The sequence below is a fragment of the Bombina bombina genome, chromosome 4 (assembly GCF_027579735.1).
Source record: "Bombina bombina isolate aBomBom1 chromosome 4, aBomBom1.pri, whole genome shotgun sequence".
NCBI classification, from domain to species: domain Eukaryota; kingdom Metazoa; phylum Chordata; class Amphibia; order Anura; family Bombinatoridae; genus Bombina; species Bombina bombina.
In genome coordinates this window covers 509,527,527-509,550,139 of record NC_069502.1, presented here as the reverse complement: position 1 = coordinate 509,550,139, position 22,613 = coordinate 509,527,527, and the positions used below count along the sequence as shown (strand labels likewise).

Sequence of the window (22,613 nt, the reverse complement as noted above, 5' to 3'; positions counted from 1 at the left end):
GGGTTTGAAGAAAGAGTAGAGATAAGAGTAGAGAAGTAATGTTGCTTATAAAGATTAAGGGCAGAATAGTAGGAGTTCAAGATGAACTTATAGTGAAGAAAGTTAGCAGAACTCTGAGATTTCCTCCAGTGTCACTCAGCAGTACCGGAACATCTGCGTAGGTACCGTGTCAGAGGAGTATGCCAGGGCTGAGGATGAGTGTATGTTTTTCGAGATATGGTAGGTGGGGCCAGGTTATCAAGGACCAATGTAAGGGTGGAGTTATAGTAGCAGATGGATTCATCAGGACAGGAAAAGGAGGGGATGGAAGAGAGAAGAGGTTTGAGAGAGCTAGCGAGCTGTTGCTGATCTAATGACTTGATTCTTCTGTGAAGTTTAGTGTGAGGGGTAGAAGGAGGAAGAGTTGTAGGGAGAGAGGGGATGGTACAAGTGAGGAGGTGGTGGTCAGAAAGAGGAAAAGGTGAGTTTGTGAAGTTTGAGATCGATAACTGAAAATCAGATCAAGGGAGTGACCATCTTTGTGAGTGGGAGAGTCAGTCCATTGTGACAGGCCGAGAGAGGAAGTGAGTTGCAGAAGTTGTTTTGCAGAGGAGATTTTCAAGCACTATATGTTGTTTATGAAAAATTCATATAATCCATGCTCTTAGTGATCATGGAGAATGCTAATATATACTGTATTTCCATGCCATATACTATGATATACTAGTTTCAGAGAAGGATTTGTTAGGAGTAGGCTTTAATATACTGTATATATACATAAATATACACACACTGTATATAAATATATATATATATATATATATATATATATATATATATATATTCATTTTAGTTATGTTCGAGATACAAGCATGCGATTAAAATCCTTTTACAATAGTTTGTTTCCCCAGCTTAGTCTTGCGCCCCACAGTTTTTATATGTACTGAATGACCAAGAGAAAACAATGTTTTACCACAACTGGAAGCATAGTGGATGTCAACCTAACATACAAAGCTCTTACTAGCCCAGGATTCCTTATATTGCTACCTCTGAAAAACTCATTGAAAAGCTCTCTGTGCTTATCTAATATTTTACTCACTACCCTTCCAAAATCCCTTATTCTACACCCATCTTTAAGTTTTGTCCCATCCCCCTTCCCCTAATAAATGGAAATAATTTCCTCACTCTCTCAGGCTCTTTTTCTTAACCCCCCCCCCCCACTAAAAACCTCTACCATTACCCCCCCCCCTCCAAAAAAAAAAAAGTCTATGTAAAAAAAAACTAGTTTAAAAAGTGCCCAGAAAAAGGCAGAAAACAAAATAAAATAAAAACCCTAATCTAAACTGCATTTACTTTAAACTTAATAAAAAGTGCACATTACCAATCAACGCTACCCATAGAAAATATGGGCAGCATAAATTACCACAACTTTGCGCAAAAAAAATTGAAGTAATTTTGATAGCGCGTTACTGGTAATATGGATTTGAGCATAAAGGGCTACTTGCGCTAACAATAGTTCTCCACTCATAATCTAGTCAAAAATGATTGTCAAACAGTAACAAAGAACAGTAAATCGATTTTCTTTGAGTTACCAGGGTGTACAAATTTGTTTCTAAAGCTTGTTGCCAAACCTTTTTTTTTTTTTTTTTTTGCTTCTCTAGAATTGTCTTGTCTGCTGATTCTACTTGACTTTTTTTCTGGCAATTGTAGAACCTCTGCCTTCTTTGACTATGCCTGAATGTACTATACGCTCTACAGATTGATACACCTCTGAGTTTGTTGAACTGTCTTTAGCTTGCCCCCCCTGCAATCTATAATTAAAGCTACTGTATTCTCTTATTTTAACCCTTCAAAAGTGCTGGTTAGTAAAATTCTGTACCTTCTTACTGGGTGTTGCCATCTTGGAATTGAAGTATTTTTGGACCCTATGACAGAAGTTAAGCATATCCACAGAATAGTGATATTGCTGCCTTCTTAACATGCTCAATGAGTGGACGCTCTATATTTTTGCAATGGCTGCATTTTTCAATATTTTTCAAGGGGACCTTTTTATATTTGTTATATAACAAACAAATTATGTAAAAAATCCTACAAAAATGTAACTGTTCAGCTCTCTACTATGCAAGCTAACAAAAAAAGTGTGAGGCACAGCTGTCAAAAATCCATTAAGATCACTGATCTGTGAAAGTGCATTGCTTCTTACATAGAATGGAACAATACGTAAGTACCAAGATCAAGGAGCCCAGTATAAAGTTGTAGAGCGTTACCAACTGACTTCTGTAATGGGTTTAATTAAGAGAACGTATTTAATGAAAGCTGCAGGTACGAGAGGAAAAACAATACCATTGTGAGTCACTCATACTACTGTAGTTGTACCCAACATTTTAATGTCCATTTAAACTATTCTGGTTTGCTGTGTTTTACACTAATATACTCCAAGAGCTTTTATCCTTCTATATGTTGTTGGTGGGTAATGTTCATTGTTGTGACACTTACACAAGCTTTAAATAAGTCAAATAAAGCATTAAAATTAAAAAATGTAAATCATGTTATTCGACATACAAAACATCATGTGATCACAGAGGCTATTGATCATACCTTGCATGAGGCCATCTACAAAGCAGAGAATATCACTGTAATTAAAGATACTAATTTCCCAGCTTTTGTGCTTTTGAGTGGTCATAAATACCCCAACATTTCCTATTTTTTATTACGTTTTATGATATTATTTTTATTATATTGGAGTAAAAACTTAAACATTGACTTTAACAAAAGATTTAAATTCACCATTTAATTTATTTTTTTGTTATTCTAGAAAATGTCTCACTCATTTTTTTCCGCAATATAGCAATGTTATACATTACATTACAATGTTATATAAACTACAGATATGGATATTTATTCATATTTATAAAAATTATATGTTAAAGTATGCCTTTTAATATAAGAGACAAGGTTTGCGTCAATAACTGTGACAACCTAAAAAAGACTCCCCATTAAGACCACATGGTCTTGTCATTTGTGACAAAATAATAGAGGTATCAATTGAGTAAGTAAATTTAATGAGGTTTTCTTTTATATTGAAGCCAGCACATAGACTATCAGGGTAAGACAATACAATTTTTAATGATTCATATGATAGCTTTTCATAATAGTTAGATAATGTTTGAATAATTGGGTGCAAGAGCTGAAAAGTGACATGGTACTAAGGAGATTTGTACTTTGCTGTTTTTTTTGGATAAAGAAGATACAATTCTAATTCTAGTAATTGCTGGGAAATAATACAGATTAAAGAAGAGTTAACTTTTTAAATAAAACCTTTACTGATATACAAAAGAAAAGCTGTATAATAGACTGATGGCTATAGAAAGAAAACTGAAATTAGTTCTTAAAAATCAGATAATCAATACGATGAAACAACAGGCTACAGAGGGATGTTTATAGTGGATTTTTTTTACCAGATCTATATTGTTTCTAGTGTCCTATAATTGTTTATAGATTTTTTTTTTTTTTTTTTTAAGGAGACAGATTAGTTTTGAATAGAGGATACGTTTTTGGAGTAATATTTGGTATGATTGAGGTGATTTGTATTTTCTTTCATTTTAAGGGAATCCAAAACAAAAAAGTGTACTATATATCAATAGAGCATGCAAGTTTTACATTACTGAACCTAGTTCACTATAGCCTAGATTACAAAAGGAATGTGAATGGTAATGCATGACCTTTAATGTTGCCCGCAGCCTTACACAATCAATAGCACTCCATAGTGTATACAAAATTGTTGGTTATATTTTTTAACCATAGCATTTTAACGCATATGATTCATACATAGCAAACTTGATTCTTTTAATGGATGGAAAAAGCTAATTATGCCTGTATTACATGTTGTTGGATTAATTTTGAACTTGCAAGTTATCAATTTTGAAAACGTGAAATTAACTTTTAGCACTTGTTATTATACACTTAAATACACTTTAAAGGGACATGAAGCCCAACATTTTTATTTCATGAGTCAGATATAAAATACAATTTTAAAAAAGTCTCCAATTTACTTTTATTATCAAATGGAAGTGAAGAACACATTTATATTTCAAACAGCCATTGGCTGCACACTTTAGTGACCTATTTATAACTGTCCCTAATTGGTTACAGCAGAGAAGGTAACCTAAGTTACAACATGGCAGCTCTCATTGTTTTATAACACTAACATTTTTCACATACTATAGTTACAATAGTTAAACCTCTAACAAAACTTTAAAAAATACATCTGCATGTTATTCTCAGACTAATCTTTACTTTGAATGCGCTTATTTAGCGCTTATTTAGCATGCGGCCTTAAATGGGCAAATTTGCTATTTTCGGTGAAAGTTAAATAACCAGCCATTACAAATTTGCCTTCAAATTCATTAACCAGAGATCATATCTCTGGTAAATGAAAAAAATTTCCCCCAATTGCCCCCCAGTTTAAGGTTCCTTTATTAAAATAAAAAATTGTAGCATCTTTAATTTTTTTATAAATATTTGCACAAAACAGTTATAAGGGGTTGAAGTGAGAGGGATGTGGGGTGTTAGGGAAAAACAGCACTGAAAAGTGCTTTTACATTGCTGTCTATGGGGACTGTGTTAAATGTGTAAATATATATTTATATGCTTATATACATACAGTATATAATTATGTGTTAATATGTGTATATAATCAAAGAATTGGAGAGGATTCACTCAGTAAAAATCAATACTTTATTTCCATTATTAAGCCAGTTTGTGGCTACGCTCTCATACTCATTTGTGTTTCTCCGTGATATATTTTGAATGATGGAAATACAGTATTGATTTTTACCGAGCAAATCCTCTCCACTTTTTTTAATACTAGTATCACCAGCTGGATTGCTCATTCTGCACAAATTTATCCTGCAAGCCTGTACCCGCTCCGCTCCTCCTACTCTTTTTCCCCGGCACTGTAACGTCATCAATCACAAACTTTCTGTCGGCCAGCTGACCTGACTGTTTACCTAGAGAGTGAGAGACGCCAAAAGTATTAATTATGGATCTAAGTGATCTAACGGATCTGGCAGTCCGGTTAACCGACATGGATTCAAGGGGAAATGCAAGGAGGTGATTTTTACTAATAGGAGTGTATGTGGTTTAAGTGGCTCACTTGCAGGGTTTACTTTGATTGGAACTTATTTAGATTTGGGATATTTATGAGACAATTTCTCCCTCTTTTTTCTACATACCAAATATGTGTATATACACATATAAACACAAATATATATGAATATTTTTATATACATACTGTATATCTTTAAACTTTGTTGCCCAATGCTGCACAACTTAACCCTTCTGCTGTGCTAGGTTCTGTGCCCTGTCTATCGGCATCAGAACAAGGTTCCCCATGGAGCCTATGGAAGTGCGCTTTCTTGAGCACAAAGCTTCCATGCAATGCAAACTCGAGCTCATATTCACATTGCGCTCAACTTGTAATACCGGCACACATTTGCATGCACTGGTATCACTGAGTGGAGTGCAAATATTGCACTAGCGAAAGCACAATTTTTATGCTCTACTCGCAATCTAGCTATTAGTGTTTGATGTCCCTTTTACCATCACAAATGCTAGATAGCCAATCATAAGAAGCAGTTTCACATAGTTTCTAATCATTGTCCTGCTAATAATAAGTTTTGGTAAGTAAGAGTAAAATTGCATCACCTAATGTTTTAGAACATTCTTTCAATAAATGAAGGCACAGGGCACATACAAAAAAACAAGAATTACACCAAATAATGTATAAACATTATAACATCTGTTTATCAATGGTAAATTCAAGAGACCATGGATAATCGCATTACATAATAGAAAGTCTACAAACAATTCACACCGGAAACCATATAGATCTGGTAAAAGATTTTGCTGCAGACTTACTGCCTTTTCTGATTTTTATTTCATCCAGTGACAATTAAAAGTATGTTTGTCAAGAACATGTTGTCTGTATCCTAAAATGCAACTCCTAGCAAGCTTTGAAGTCACATCATCTCTGCCATTAACACTATGGCAGAAAATATCTCATGCCAGTAATAGGTGTCAAGTATTCTAAGCGGCTACGTACTACACATTGCAGCAATGAACTCAAATTACTGACTATGAACCGCAGAAAAACACATCATTTAAGATTTATTACACATTGGCTTACTGAGCAGAAAAACTATCTAAAAAATAATAATAACAGTAAATAATTTAGGCACCAAACTGCAAATAATTGATTCTGTCATTATAGTAATGCCCTTTATGAAAATGAATTGGCGAATGTGCTGAAAGTGTAATTAGTTTGGTAGAATGAATAGTTTAGTGGACATTTGTTTCGGACAATCGATAAGTATGAAAATCCATTAAAATTCAGTAATAAAATGTTACTTTCGTTTTCGAATGTTCAAAATGAAATCGAATATCCACATTCAAAATTTCGAATGTGACATTCGTTTTAACAAATACTATTCAGAAGTTCAATAATTCATGTGGTAAGGAATTTAGTAAATTGATACACAATATATACAAATATATCAATTTGAATGTTTCTATTTTGAATATTGCATAATTTGAATATTACATTTAAAAAGAACATTAGAATTACTATTACAAATATATAGATTTGAATTTTCAGTTTCAAATAGTGCATAATTAAAATAAAATATTACATTTAAAGAAAGCATCAGAAATACTATTACATAAAACGAATGTTAGAATGTTGCGCAAACATTCGAAATGTGTTAAAATTCGATTCAATTTTCGAATATTGCAAAACATTTGCTCATCCCTAATCGCGACTGCATTAACATATTCCCCCATAGACTTCAAAGGAGTGCAAAAACCTAACTCATTTGCTCACGCACTAACCCAACCGCATATATTCAAGAGAGTTAAAACTGCCATGAAAAATTAATATTTCATATTCCGAAGTTCTTCAAAAAAAAAAAAGTTCTATTTATTCTTAAATAAATATATATATATATTTGGTAAAATTTTTCCTAAAATATCCTCTTGCACAAAATAACTTTTGAAGTGGAGCGCGGGGTATTTGAATTTCAGTGCTACATTAAAAAGTAAGTTCAAACGCATCTTCATTACAACTAAATGAATTAAACTCCATGTAAAATATTGCTAACATTCCACATCTGTTTATAAAAAAGGGCAAAGTTTACCATCACTTTGACTATTAATGCACTTTTAAGCACTCTAAAAATTGACTGTTAAACTTATTTTTTACTTTTTCATATAGAAGTTATATTGTAAATCATTCACTATAATTGACTGAAAGGACAGAACAGCCTGAATTGAGTAGAGTGCCTTAAGATTACATTTATACTCAGTCAGATATAGTTTAGAAAAAGATAATCTTTTCGATTGTATTAGAATAATTATATTCCGTAATGTTTTAAATACAAAAATAACATTGTATTCCTTCTTTTGAACCAGTATGTAAAATAATATATAGACTTTTATTGTATGTGTTTGACTTACTGTGTATCTTTAATAAGAGGTATGATTCCCAGCTTAAAACATTTCTTTTCACCACAGGGTACCTGTCTTAGAGAAAAATGTTCGGCAAGGTCATATCCTGAAAAAAAGAGGCAATTTTATCATTAAAGATCTCAACTTAGCTATATTTTATCCTCGACATTTCAATTAATGAAAAAAAAATTGTATTCCATATACCCTATCTATACCGCACTGCAATCAGGATTGTGAAAATGTAACATACACAAACACACACAATATATATATACAGTATATATATATATATATATATATATATATATATATATATATATATATATATATATATATATATATATATATTATATATATATATATATATATATATATATATATAGTCTGCAATATACTTTTATTAATTAATGTCTGACTCTTGTTAAGATACTGGAAAATCCCTAAAGTCAAGCATTACTAAAAACACAATTTTATTCTACTGCTTATTTATGTCCTTTATTAATCTGCTTCTTAGAAGAAGCAATATAATATAAAGGTGCCTTCATATGATTGAGAGAATCAATAATATTTTCTAGACTATTGATGCAGAATCCCATTTCATCAATTACATTTCTGTAGTACCTAATACCTGGTGTAAAGAAATTAACATTAATAATGTCTGCAATAATTTCTGAGCGCATCTGTAATTATTTAGCCAACAGAGAAGCTAATGTATTTTTTTTCTAATTTTAATACTTTACAAAACTTTCTGCTAGATTACGAGTCTTGCGTTAGCCTTAAAAAGCAGCGTTGGGACGACCACTGGTATTATGAGTCTGGCAGGTACAGGTGTACCACTCACTTTTTTTCCGCGACTCAAGCATACCGCAAATCCCTTTACGTCAGTTGCGTATCCTATTTTTTTAATGGGATTTTTCTAATGCCGGTATTACGAGTCTTAGAAAAAGTGAGCGGTACAGCCTCTCCTGTCAAGACTGATACCGCATTTAAAAGTCAGTAGTTAAGAGTTTTATGGGCTAATGCCGTAACATAAAACTCTTAACTAAAGTGCAAAAAAGTACACTAACACCCATAAACTACCTATTAACCCCTAAACCGAGCCCCCCTCCCACATCGCAAACACTTAAATAAAAATTTTAACCCCTAATCTGCCGACCGGACATCGCCGCCACTGTAATAAATATATTAACCCCTAAACCGCCGCCCTCCCGCCTCGCAAACACTAGTTACATTTTATTAGCCCCTAATCTGCCGTCCCTAACATCGCCGACACCTACCTACATTTATTAACCCCTAATCTGCCACCCACAACGTCGCCACCACTATATTAAATGTATTAACCCCTAAATCTAAATCTAACCCTAAACCTAACCCCCCTAACTTAAATATAATTTAAATAAATCGAAATAAAATAACTACAATTAACTAAATTAGTCCTTTTTAAAACTAAATACTTACCTATAAAATAAACCCTCAGCTAGCTACAATATAACTAATAATTACATTGTAGCTATTTGTGTGGCTATGTGTGTCTGATTGGAACAGCCAATAGAATGCAAGCTCAATCCTATTGGCTGATTGCATCAGCCAATAGGATTTTTCCTACCTTAATTCCGATTGGCTGATAGAATCCTATCAGCCAATCGAAATTCAATGGACACCATCTTGGATGATGTCATTTAAAGGAACCTTCATTCTTCAGTTGGATGTCGTTGGAAGAGGATGCTCCGCATTGGCTGGCTTGAAGATGGACCCGCTCCGAATGTATGAAGATAGAAGATGCCGCCTGGATGAAGACTTCTGCCCCTCTGGAGGTCCTCTTCTGCCCGGATCGGATGAAGACTTCTGGCCGTCTGGAGGTCCACTTCTGCCCTGTTGTGTGAAGACATCTCAAGGTAGGGTGATCTTCAAGGGGTGTAGAGATTACCGCAACCTTGGCAAGCGGCTCCTGACCCGGAAACCCCTGAATCTGTATGGGGCGTTGGACTCCTGACCTCCTGGAGTGCCGTAGCCTGTAGTGGAGGATCAAACCGTAGATAATAGCAAAAGCAAAAATAGGCAGGCACTCTCCAAACCGCAAAGTGTTTAAAAGCAATAACACTTTATTAGAACATTTAAAAGAATGTATGCAAACAAGGCAGTGAAGGTAACAGACAGCCTAACATGTTTCACGCAACAACAGGCACTTACTCATAGACTAAAGTCTGTGTCTAAACTCAACACCTTTATTTGAAAGCGAGGCGGCAAAATTAACCCCCTCACATCCAAACAAAAGTGAAAACAGATAGAGTAAAAACATTACCTATATGTAAGACACTGTGTATTATATAGCTCAGATTTATAATATTAAAGTTATAAATACCAACTAATGCTTTGTTTACCTAGTTTCTAATTGTTCTCAATGCTTGTCACATCTTAGAAAAAGATAGATGTTTGTTTAGTATGCATTTTGAGAATAATAAGAAAGTGAAAAACATAGTTTATAAGCGATTGTGACATAATAGTATTGCAACTAACTGCAACAACAAATGTTATTTAAACAATGCAGTCTAAGTATACAATTCAATAATATGTAAACACTATAAGTGATAATTTACAGAGCATGCAAAAAATTCAAAAAAACATTTAAGAAATTACAATGAATTTGAACATATATTAGGAATTGATAATGTTGGAATATTATCTCAAATCAAATAATATTAGATGGATTAATAGGAACCATCTTACTTGATTTCAAAAACCAAAAATTATGTATAGTATAATTTCATTTTTGTGAAGGGCAAAAACAAGTAAGTAATGAAGAGAATGTTCACTTTAGGGATAAGTACTGAAATTAATTATCTATAAAGTAGTTGATGTCACATTCCCTATTCATACCTGTTGGTGAACGTGTACATAGTTTTAAAATCCAGTAGAATTCCCTCTTTTCTAATATCTTATCCCTATTGCCGCCCCTTACTGGTATTGTGGCTAGATCTATAATTTGCAGTGATAAACAGGCTTTATTCGTAAAATGTACGTTATTAAAGTGGTCCGCCACCGCAGAATCTTTACAATAATTTTTAACATCTCTTATGTGTTCGTTAAAACGTGTTCTTACTGTACGAGTAGTTTTCCCTATATACTGAAAAAAGCAAATATTGCATGTAAGTAAATAAATGGCATGTTTAGAACTACAATTAGCATAGAAATTTATCTGATAGACTTTCTTATTAGCCGAACAGGTAAAATTGTCCCTCTGCAAAATGTTAGGACAAGCTAAACATGATCTGGTGCCACATTTAAAGGTACCTTTCCTATTGAGCCACCTATTAGCTTGTTGATTTTTATCTGGGGTAAATTTTACCAAACTTGGAGACAATGTCTGTGCTAAAGTTTTTGATTTCTTGGATACAAATTTACATTTATGTATAAATGGTTTTAAAACTTCATCAGCTTTTAACAAGTGAAGAAGTTTTTTAATTATCTTCACTACTTGAGTACTTGTACTGGGGACTAAATGGGGTTGAAAAAACAATTGCATTATCAAATGCTAGATTTTTTTCATTCTCACTGTTTTTTTGCTTGCCATTATAGTTTTTTATTGTTATTCTTGTATCTTCTAATTTTTTGGATTTATATCCCCTCTTAATTAGTCTACTTTTTAGATCTAAGGATTGTTTTTCATATACCTCATCCACTTTTGTGTTTCTTCTAATTCTGATAAACTGTGATTTAGGAATAGATTGTACTAAATGTTGTGGATGTTGAGATTTAGCATGTAAAATTGTATTGCCTGCTGTCGGCTTTCTATAAGTACTAGTGGCAATACAATTGTTTTCAATTTTTAATGTTAAATCTAAGTAATTGACTTGTGTTTTACTATATTCACCTGTGAATCTTAGGTTCATCTCATTGTTATCACAATATGAGATGAAATTTTGAAATAAGCCATCATCCATAGGCGTTTTAAATATAAGCAACAAGTCATCGTTATAGCGCACATAAAATGCTATTTTGTCACACCAAGGATTGTTGAGCGAATAAAGATGTGTTTGCTCCCACCATGCTACATAAATATTGGCAAACGAGGGGGCAAATTTTGCCCCCATCACCGTGCCACATATCTGTAAAAAGTATTCATTGTTAAAGAGAAAATAGTTATGTGAAAGCAAAAATTGTAAGGCCTCACAAATAAAATTTATCTCTACTGAAGTGTATGTACAATCTCTTTCCAAGAAATATCTAACAGCCAAAATACCCTGTATTTGAGGAATGGAAGTGTACAAAGAAGTGATGTCAATGACTCCCCAAGAGTACTCAGACTGCCATTTGATATGTTCCAAAGTAGACAAGAGATGCGTGGTGTCCTGCAGGTAGCTCAGCTGTGACATGGCAATAGGTTGTAAAATAGTATCTAGCCATTCGGCTAGTGGCTCAAACAATGAGCCAATGCCTGCCACAATTGGTCTACCCGGAGGACACCGCGCATCCTTGTGTATCTTCGGTACGTGATGAAAGATAGGACAGATAGGATTGGCAGGAATTAGTGCATTAATATCATTTTCATCAAAAATACCCTGCAATATTCCATCTTTAATCAGTTTTTCCAATTGTCTCTTAAAAACAAAAGTAGGATTGTTTGGCAGTTTACGGTATGTACTATTATTCAAAAGTTGTTTATATGCCTCATCAAAATATGAGCTTTTATTCATGACAACAATGCTCCCTCCCTTATCCGAGTTACGTATTACAATGGTATTATTCTTCTGTAGGCTTTTGATGGCCTTACGTTCAACAGCTGTCAGATTAGGGGAGGGAGCATTGCCAGCTGTAAGTTCTTCAAGTTGTAAGATATCATTTTGTACTGCTTTTTGAAATGCATTTATGAGTGGCCCTCTAAAGTTAGTAGGATAAAAGCTAGAGTGCTGTTTTTTAGGCTTTGGTAGAGCTGTTGTAGGGAACTGTGAATTATCATCATTATACATGTTCACTAAAGTGGTCAATGTGCATGCCTCTTCAAATTCCACATGTTTTCTTTTTTCATATTTCTTATGATCAACCACACTACTGGAAACAAAACTGTCATTATTTTTATCATTTAAGGCAAAATACCTCTTTAAAGTTAGCTTCCGCACAAATTTGTTTATGTCCAGAAGTGTGGAAAATCCTGAGAAATTATTGCTTGGTGCAAAGCCCAAACCTTTAGAAAGCACATTTCTTTCACCTTCAGTGAGAACATAATCAGATATATTTACAATATCAAGTCCTGGAGTATCAAGAACTTTAGGACAGCATTGCTCCAACAATAAAGGATCATATGTTAATGTCCCTTCTTTTTCCTGTTCTTTTCTTCTCCTTTTATTCTTCCATCTTCTCCGTTTTCTTTGTTTTTTTTATTCTTTTGATGTTGAAAGTTTCTTCTGGTTTTCGGTTTGGCCATCTCGTCTGCTTCCTCCACGGTAGGTACCTGTAAAAAAGAAGAAGCAGAGGAAGAAGAAGAGAGAGAGAGAGAAGAGGTAGAAGGAGGAGAAGAATGAGGAGAAGAGCTAACTGAAGTGCATGTACTTTTTGCACTAGAATCTGAGTCTGTGGATTCTCCCTCATCAGTACTGAAGACCACTTTTCTTTGGTTTCTGTTTTTTAATATAGATTTGGGTTGACCCATATTCTGTTGTGCATCGGTTTGTTTCTTATTGCCATAGTTCTGTTTATAATTAGCACTTCTTCTCTGCTGGTTTTGTTTTCTTACAGCTGCCCAATTGTAAACTTGATTCTGTTCATAATCTTCCTTATCCCATATAAATTTCTTCCCTTTTCTGGCAGCTTGCTCTGCATCATATTTATCCAAAGACTCATCCATTTTCTTTTTATAAGAGATAAATTTGGTGTTTTTTTCATAAGGTTTCAATCCTTCTTTTGCTGACCTTAAGGGGTCTGTTAGTTTAGTGCGTTTTTTCTCTTTAACTCTTATAAGAATGTCAATTAGTTTTAGAGAACATTCTGTGAGTGCTATATTCCAATCTTCTAAATCCTCTTGGTCATCAAATTCAAACGTGGGGTATTTTTTAATTCTCAACCCCCTGGGAATGCGCTTACAGTCTCTGTATTTTTGGAAAGCTATAACATCCCACATAAGTCTCAAATCGGTATGTAACATATGTTCCAAGTTTTTAAAAAACTTTTTTATATCCTGTTGGTCTCTTTGCTCCATTTCTGATTCCTCTGCAAAAATGTTGTCAATATAAAGTTGTCGTGTTTTGGTGTCAAAAGCTGCATGTTGATACTGTGTATCCCATGTGTAATTCTCATTCTCAATATTTTCAGAGCTTTCACTAGGTAAATCAATTAAAGCCAAGTTGCTGGCTTCAGTGTCTACACCTGCCATGTCTGCAAATTAGCGGAGTGTCTACAGTTGTCAGGACTATATATAAAACTATCCGGGGGATATTAAATAAATCCTATCAGCAGTCCGTTTTATATAAGCCAAAAAACCACTATTATACAGGATATTCTAAAAATTCAAAATACCAAAGACCATCAAGAATTTTATATGTATGTATAAAAAGTTTCTTACTGTGTTCGTGGTCTTATACTGTTGGTAGCTTTCAGGCTATGAACATCCTCTGCGGATATCAGCCACTGTGTCCGGCCAAGCGGTGAAAGGGATCCAATGTGCTTGCAGTGTAGAGATTACCGCAACCTTGGCAAGCGGCTCCTGACCCGGAAACCCCTGAATCTGTATGGGGCGTTGGACTCCTGACCTCCTGGAGTGCCGTAGCACTTACTTACTTGTTTTTGCCCTTCACAAAAATGGAATTATACTATACATAATTTTTGGTTTTTGAAATCAAGTAAGATGGTTCCTATTAATCCATCTAATATTATTTGATTTGAGATAATATTCCAACATTATCGATTCCTAATATATGTTCAAATTCATTGTAATTTCTTAAATGTTTTTTTGAATTTTTTGCATGCTCTGTAAATTATCACTTATAGTGTTTACATATTATTGAATTGTATACTTAGACTGCATTGTTTAAATAACATTTGTTGTTGCAGTTAGTTGCAATACTATTATGTCACAATCGCTTATAAACTATGTTTTTCACTTTCTTATTATTCTCAAAATGCATACTAAACAAACATCTATCTTTTTCTAAGATGTGACAAGCATTGAGAACAATTAGAAACTAGGTAAACAAAGCCTTAGTTGGTATTTATAACTTTAATATTATAAATCTGAGCTATATAATACACAGTGTCTTACATATAGGTAATGTTTTTACTCTATCTGTTTTCACTTTTGTTTGGATGTGAGGGGGTTAATTTTGCCGCCTCGCTTTCAAATAAAAGTGTTGAGTTTAGACACAGACTTTAGTCTATGAGTAAGCGCCTGTTGTGGCGTGAAACATGTTAGGCTGTCTGTTACCTTCACTGCCTTGTTTGCATACATTCTTTTAAATGTTCTAATAAAGTGTTATTGCTTTTAAACACTTTGCGGTTTGGAGAGTGCCTGCCTATTTTTGCTTTTGCTATGATCTTCAAGGGGGTAGTGTTAGGTTTTATTAAGGGGGGAGTGGGTGGGTTTTAGCATAGGGTTGGGTGTGTGGGTGGTGGGTTTTAATGTCGGGTGGTATTGTAATTTTTTTTACAGGTAATAGAGCTGATTACTTTGGGGCAATGCCCCACAAAAGGCCCTTTTAAGGGCTATTTGTAATTTAGTATAGGGTAGGGATTTTTTTATTTTGGGGGATTAGAGTAGGTGTAATTAGTTTAAAATTCTTGTAATTATTTTATTATTTTTTGTAATTTAGTGTTTTGTTTTTTTGTACTTTATTTTATTTTATTGTAATTAGTTTAATTTAATTTAGGTAATTAATTTATTTATAGTGTAGTGTTAGTTGTAATTGTAACTTAGGTTAGGGTTTATTTTACAGGTAAATTTGTACTTATTTTAGCTAGGTAGTTATTAAATAGTTAATAACTATTTAGTAACTATTCTACCTAGTTAAAATAAATACAAATTTGCCTGTAAAATAAAAATATATCCTAAAATAGCTACAATGTACTTATTAGTTATATTGTAGCTAGCTTAGGGTTTATTTTATAGGTAAGTAGTTTTAAAAAGGACTTATTTAGTTAATTGTAGTTATTTTATTTCGATTTATTTAAAATATATTTAAGTTAGGAGTGGTTAGGTTTAGGGTTAGACTTAGATTTAGGGGTAAATGCATTTAATATAGTGGTGGCGACGTTGTGGGCGGCAGATTAGGGGTTAATAAATGTAGGTAGGTGGTGGCGACATTCGGGGCAGCAGAGTAGGGGTTAATAAATATAATGTAGGTGTTGAAGATGTTGGGGGCAGCAGATTTGGGGTTCATAGGGATAATGTAGTTGGTGGAGGTGTCCGGCGGCAGATTAGGGGTTAATAAGTGTAAGATTAGGGGTGTTTAGACTCGGGGTTCATGTTAGGGTGTTAGGTGTAGACATAAATGTATTTTCCCCATAGGAATCAATGGGGCTGCGTTAGGAGCTAAACGCTGCTTTTTTGCAGGTGTTAGGTTTTTTTTCAGACAAAACTGCCCCATTGATTCCTATGGGGAAATCATGCATGAGCACGTTTAGCGAGCTCACCACTACCGTAAGCAGCGCTGGTATTGAGGTGAGATGTGGAGCTAAATTTTGCTCTCCGCTCACTTTTTTGCAGCTAACGCCGGGTTTAAAAAAACCTGTAATACCAGCGTTGTTTGTAGGTGAGCGGCGAGCATAAACTAAGCATTAGGACCGCGACCCTGTTAACGCAAAACTCGTAATCTCGGTGTTTGATTCCTTTTTTCAGCAAGAAATAACTAGCAATGAGAAAAGTGTTAAACTATAGATAATGCTACTTCTGCCAGTCAGTCCTCTTAAACATTTGGTCAACCATCTTAAATACCTTCCGTTACTTTATTAACAATTAGATTTCAAAACTATGTAAGGCTATTCCTTCATATAATAATCAAACATTACTCAAATCTATCTCACTTGTAATAGATTGTTATTAAATGATGACAGCTTTCAAAATTTGTTGTCAGCTACTTTGGATGGAGCTGTACTTCACCCCACACGTTAAATCATCCACATAATGTAACTTCCATTTGTGAAATATATTATGAATCTACGTTTGTTCTGAGTGGGGAATAGTGTAATTCCTCAATTGCCCACAATATGCCCCACAGTTAGCAACTCATTACTACAGCAAACTAATTGATGTTTTATGACTTCCTATATTGGCTTACTGTGTGTTCCAGAAAGAACACCAAGCTTTTTAACATAAATAACAAACTCTAACACTTGTTGGCAATGGTCTAGCTAACTGCAATGCTGACTCTGCTTTTCTAAGGTAACATCATGCACAACTTTTAAAACTACAACTGCTAGTTGTTTATAATTACACCCTGCAGCAATATTTGTGCCCTTTCCCCATAGACAAAGGATTGATCAGTGTTTTACACTGGAATCAAGATTCAAAAATATTTGCTTTTTTATACAATATTTGGCAAAAGTATGTGGGCATCCCTGCTAATTATTAAGTTCAGGGGTTTCAGCCACACACATTGCTAGCAGTTCAATACAATCCATCACATAGCCATGATATCTCCATCGACAAGCACTGGCAATACAATGGGTCATAGTGAAGAGCTTAATGATTTTAAAAGTGGCACTGCCATCTGTAAAGTTTAGTTAAGGAAGGTTAATTTTCTGGAGATGTTTTCAGGGTTAAGGCTAGGCCCTTTAGTTCTTAATCTTATTGCTACACCTTTGGATGAAACAGAACACCAACTGCAAGCCAGACATTCTCATCCAACATCAGTAAATTACCTTACAAATGCTCTTTTGGATGAATATGCACACATTTCTACAAACATATTTAAAAATCTTGTGGAAAGCCTTGACAGAGACTTGTAGCTATTATAGCTGAAAAGGGGGGGGGGGTACTCCATATTAATTCCAATGGAATGGCATGTCCAACAAGCTCACATAGGAAATGGTCAAGTGTCCATATACTTTTGACCATGTAGTGTAGCTCATATCATATGTATATTTTTAACATACAGACACATATTGTAAAACAATAGAAAGTGAAAATGTAATTTGTATTAAAGTTACATGAAAATGTTTTTGCTGAGTGCTCTGACGAAGAGTCAATGTTATAAAATAGAGAGAGATTTCTTTCTGTATCTGCCACTCTCTAGGTTCCATTTTCCCCTTTGCTTACTATGGAGTTCATTAGCAACCACATGTAGATAGCAATTCCACACTATAAGGCTACCTGGAGTGAGAAAAATCACAAGCCCATAATGCACCAGAGAAAATGAGGCACTTGTGGTAACATATGTGTCATGAGATGCAGGACACAGCAGAGAGGGTACAACACTATTTTATTGCAGAGAGCATGGAAGTATACATCTGGTACAATAGATCTCACTTAGTAACTGTGACATAGACAATAAAGAACCTAAACCACGCCCCCATCCGGTGACGTCACTTCCCACTCTCATCACATCTTCCCCCTTTTCAAAGGACAAAGCATACATTTTTTTCATTTGAATATAACAAATAACAAGGTATACAAGAAGCATACAACAGTTTTGTATAGTATATAACAAAGAACAGGTTAAAGAGAATATCTGTATAAACAACATAAATTACATCCTGTCTGACATATTCTCTGCTGAAAGAACTGAATTCTGTGGAAGCAAACTGCATTCCGTTATCACTCAACAACTCCATTGGTATGCCCCACCGGGCGAACAAGTTCTTGGACGAGTGATAACGGCTTGACTTGTGATTTCATTCAAAAGTGCAATTTCCAAATACATGGAATAGTAGACGATCATGACTAGGTACTTTTTCCTGTGCAGTTCGCACAAATCAGAAGCTATTTTCTGCCATGGACCTGCAGGCAGCAGAGTAGAAATCAAGGGCTCCCTTCTCTGAGTAGGCCGGCGTTCCCGGCAAAAGGCAGATTTTGACACATGACTTGCAATGTCGGAAATGATCCGAGGCCACCATACTGCCGTAGCTGCCCTTTCTCTGCACTTTGTAATGCCCAAGTTGCCATCATGAATCCTGCTTAACATCTCCTGCCGCATGCTAACAGGAATAACAATGAGGTCCTGGAACAGCACCAACCCATCCAGCTCCGTGAGTTGCAACCTTTCTGGTAAGAACTTAAAGACATCCAGGCTGGGTGGATCTCGGGCCAACCTTCTTTTATGTACTTTATAACTTCATGAAGGTCTGTATCTAAATATGTCTCCTTTCTTATTTGTTCTAGCTTCCCTGAAGAAATGGATTTGGAGGCCAGAACTGAATCTACATACACCTTCACATCTGATTCCGTCGAAGATTCTTCAGCAGCAGCCAGCGGGAGCCTGTAAAGTTTATCTGCCACAACCAGTTGTTTCCCTGGCACATGCACTGCCTGAATGTTGAACCTGAGCAGCCTCATTAGAAGTCTCTGGCATCTTAGGGGTGTTTAGTCAATATCATAGGAGTTGATTAGAGGGACTATTGGTTTATGGTCAGTCTCCAGACTAAATTACTCTAAACTCACTAGGTAATGCTGAAAGCGCTCACAGGCCCAAATTGCAGCTAGGCACTCTTTCTCAATTTGGGCGTATTTCGACTCAGCAGCCGTCAGTGTACAGGAACAGTAAGCTATGGACGGTAGTTTGTTCTCATTCAACTGCAGGAGGACGGCCCCTAACTTATAACTGCTCGCATCAGCACTAACCACAGTCTTTTTGGAAGGGTCATAGAACCCTAACACTGGGGCAGACCCCAGCAGGGACTTGACCTGCACAAAGGATTCTTCCTGTGAAGGTCCACAGACCCAGGCAGCATCTTTCTTTAGCAACTCTGTGATAGGGTGTAATATTTTGGATAAATCTGGAAGGAACCTGCCCACATAATTTACAAGGCCCAATATTTGTCTCAGCTCATGTACATCAGAAGGACTTTTCATTTGTTCAATAGCACGGATTTTATCGGGGTCCGGCTTGATGCCATCCCCATTGATGATATGCCCAAAGTAACATAATTCAGCTTTCCTAAAATGGCATTTCTCCTTATTTAACTTCAGCCCGGACTCTCTAATGGTCTACAGCACATAGCTCAATCGCTGATCAAGTTCTTTCAATGTAGACCCATACACCAAAATGTCATCCATGTCGACTTCCGTGCCCACTTGGTCTTTTAGGAGAGAACTCATTTCTCTTTGAAAGATTTCAGGAGCAGAGGAAATCCCGAAAGGGAGTCTGCAGAAGCAAAACCGACCTACCGGTGTAATGAAGGTAGTCAGTTTGCGGCACTTTGGATCTAGAGGTATTTGCCAGAAGCCACTGGAAGCATCCAGTTTAGAGAAGAACTTCACCCTTCCAATTTCTGAGCTATGTCTTCAAGTGTTGGCAGCACATATCTCTCTCTCTTCACTGCCTCATTCAGCCTTTTCAAGTCTATGCAGATGCGTACCTTCCCGTTTTTCTTCGCAACAGGCACAATGGGGTCACACCAGTCAGTTGCTTCAACAACCTCTTCAATAACTTCCATATTTTTTTTTTTATTTTTTTTTCAAAAAGCTTTATTGAAGTAATCCAATACAATATTAACAAAGCTGTAATAAAGTACAATAAGTATACATGCAATTCTTTTTCAACATTCTTGATTGTACATGAACTATTAAATCATAGACAAATGTATTACAAGGCTTAAAAAGTGTTATACATACTTCATCTTATGATTTGTCTCTCCTAGAGGAACTCCCCTAGAAGGGAACATTCTTGTATGTAACCATTTTCATTTCAAATTCTTAGTCTAAAGCTGGTAGAATATATTATGAAGAGTGGGACAGACATAACTTCCATATTTTTCATACGCAGAGGTTCCTTCTCCACTTGCGGCATTATCGGGAACGGAATTCTATGTGGAGTGGTAATGCTGTATGTGACTGCGTCACTTTAAAGTGATATTTGGACTGGGTTGCAGTTCAGTAGGCCCAATTCACCAAACATATCTTCTGAAATCTCATTCACTCTGGCGACTAGGTCCAAACCACAGGCTGCTTTTCTGCTCAATAGGTTGTTAACACAATGACGTCTAATCACATGCACCCACATGGTGAATTTCCTCTGCTTGTACTCGCAGCTGGCAAGAAATTTCCCCGCACAATCAATGTGGCCACCAGGATTATGGACTTTTGTTGTAACGTTCGCCAGCTGAGGCTGTCGAGGCAGTTTTATGAATGTTGCCAGGGATATAACAGTGATGTCTGCTCCTGTGTCAATCTTAAAAGCAACTTTGGCTCCCATTACAGTAAGAGTAACCCTCCAATCTTCATCTGAACCGGGCCGTTCAACAACAGACCCTACAAAGGACACTTCTTGACCCTCCTGGTCGCTATCCATCTGCATCTCCTTAATATATTCAGTTTTACACACCACTTCAAAATTGCTCATTCGGTTACATTTTCTACATCTTTTGTCATTACCAGGGCATATGACACTCTGATCATGGGCACAGTTGCACCGTGTGCAGCGAGCATGCTGCACCCATCCACTTCTGGGCCTATCTGTTGCCCTTGGTCGCTCACACTGTGCCTTTCACTAGCAGCTCTCCTGAACTGCTGCACTTCATCCACAATACACTCAGACCTCAGATCAGCACTTTGTTTTTTCACCAGTTCACAGTTAATTCAGCCTCTAACTGTAGCTTCAGTGAGACTTCAGCATCTGCAATTCCTATGACTATTCTGTCTCTGATTTGCTCCACTTTAGCAACACCAAACTCACAGAATTCAGCTAGTTCATACAGACTGCGCACAAATGACTCCACAGATTCTCCCACATGCTGAGCACGTTTGTGAAAACAAGCCCTCTCATGAATCACATTTCTTTTGGGCACAAAGTGGGCACTGGGTTTGTTCATAACTATGTCAAAGTCAAATTCTTCCCCTTCTTCGAAAGCAAAAGCTTTCAACACTGGCTCCACATCTTTCCCCATAGAGTATAAAAGAGAATTAACTTGTACTTCACCACTCTTCTTGTCCAGCTTGGAAGCAATCCTGAAGCGCTGAAACCGCTGACGCCATGTGGGCCAAGCTGCAGGCTGAGAGAAATCAAAAGGCTCAGGTGGGGTAAACTTCGAAATTGTCATCAATCAGGAAACAGAAGCGCAGGCAAGAACTTCTGACACCATGTCATGAGATGCAGGACACAGCAAAGAGGGTACAACACTATTTTTTTGCAGAGCATGGAAGTATACATCTGGTACAATAGATCTCACATAGTAACTGCGATATAAACAATAACGGACCTAAACCACGCCCCCCATCCGGTGAAGTCACTTCCCACTCTCATCACAATATGCATGTGACCTAACATTTCACGCATATTGTCCAGTAAATTTGATATTGAATACTGCTACCAGTCTCAATAAATCCTTTTTTTCTGTATTGAAAATGTTCAAATTCGTAACTTTAACAAAATATCCAAGTTTTAAAAATCTACCTTTTATATGCTTGATCCCATTTAGATAAATCTGGTGCAGTCAATCTCCAGCTCTTATGTGGCAAGAGCTATACTGTCGTCACTGTCATGAACCTCAACTCCTCTTTTTGTTAGTATGTATAAATACAGTCACTTAAATCTAAAGAAACATGTACACTCCTATTGAATAGTCTACTGTTTTTATAAAACAAATACTGATACTGCATTATCAGTGTACATACCTGATGCCCCAGGACTTTCTTTATAGATTCCATTGGTTCTTAAAATTGGGCACACTGTAAGAAAAGCAGATTAACATTTTTACTAATTCAGATTTAAAAACAATAAAAATGTAAGGTAAAATTACTTCAATATAACCCATGATACAAAATCTTAATTTTATGACCTAGATTACAAGTAGAGCACTATTGATTGTGTTGACATTTTATATCAACTATAAAATAAAGTATATGTAAAATATATGTTTAATATTGAAATAAATGTATAAAAAGTTTTTTAAAGGGATATGTCACATGACAAGGTGTTGGCCTGGAAGGGATCAAAGGTATATATATATATATGTTTGTACTGTATATTTGAGTATATATTTGTGTGTAT

At 35.6% G+C, this 22,613-nt stretch overlaps 1 protein-coding gene across 4 annotated transcripts in view; it reads right to left on the bottom strand.

The window, feature by feature from the left end:
- Positions 1-22,613, bottom strand: part of COL19A1 (collagen type XIX alpha 1 chain) — a 1,696,717-nt gene that overhangs the window by 1,438,589 nt on the left and 235,515 nt on the right. For all 4 annotated transcript variants that reach the window (XM_053710417.1, XM_053710419.1, XM_053710420.1 and 1 more), the window contains exons 3-4: positions 22,238-22,291; positions 7,492-7,588 (exon numbers count right to left, since the gene is read on the bottom strand). In XM_053710417.1, coding sequence (XP_053566392.1) covers positions 7,492-7,588; positions 22,238-22,291 — 151 coding nt within the window. The remainder of the gene's footprint in view (positions 1-7,491; positions 7,589-22,237; positions 22,292-22,613) is intronic.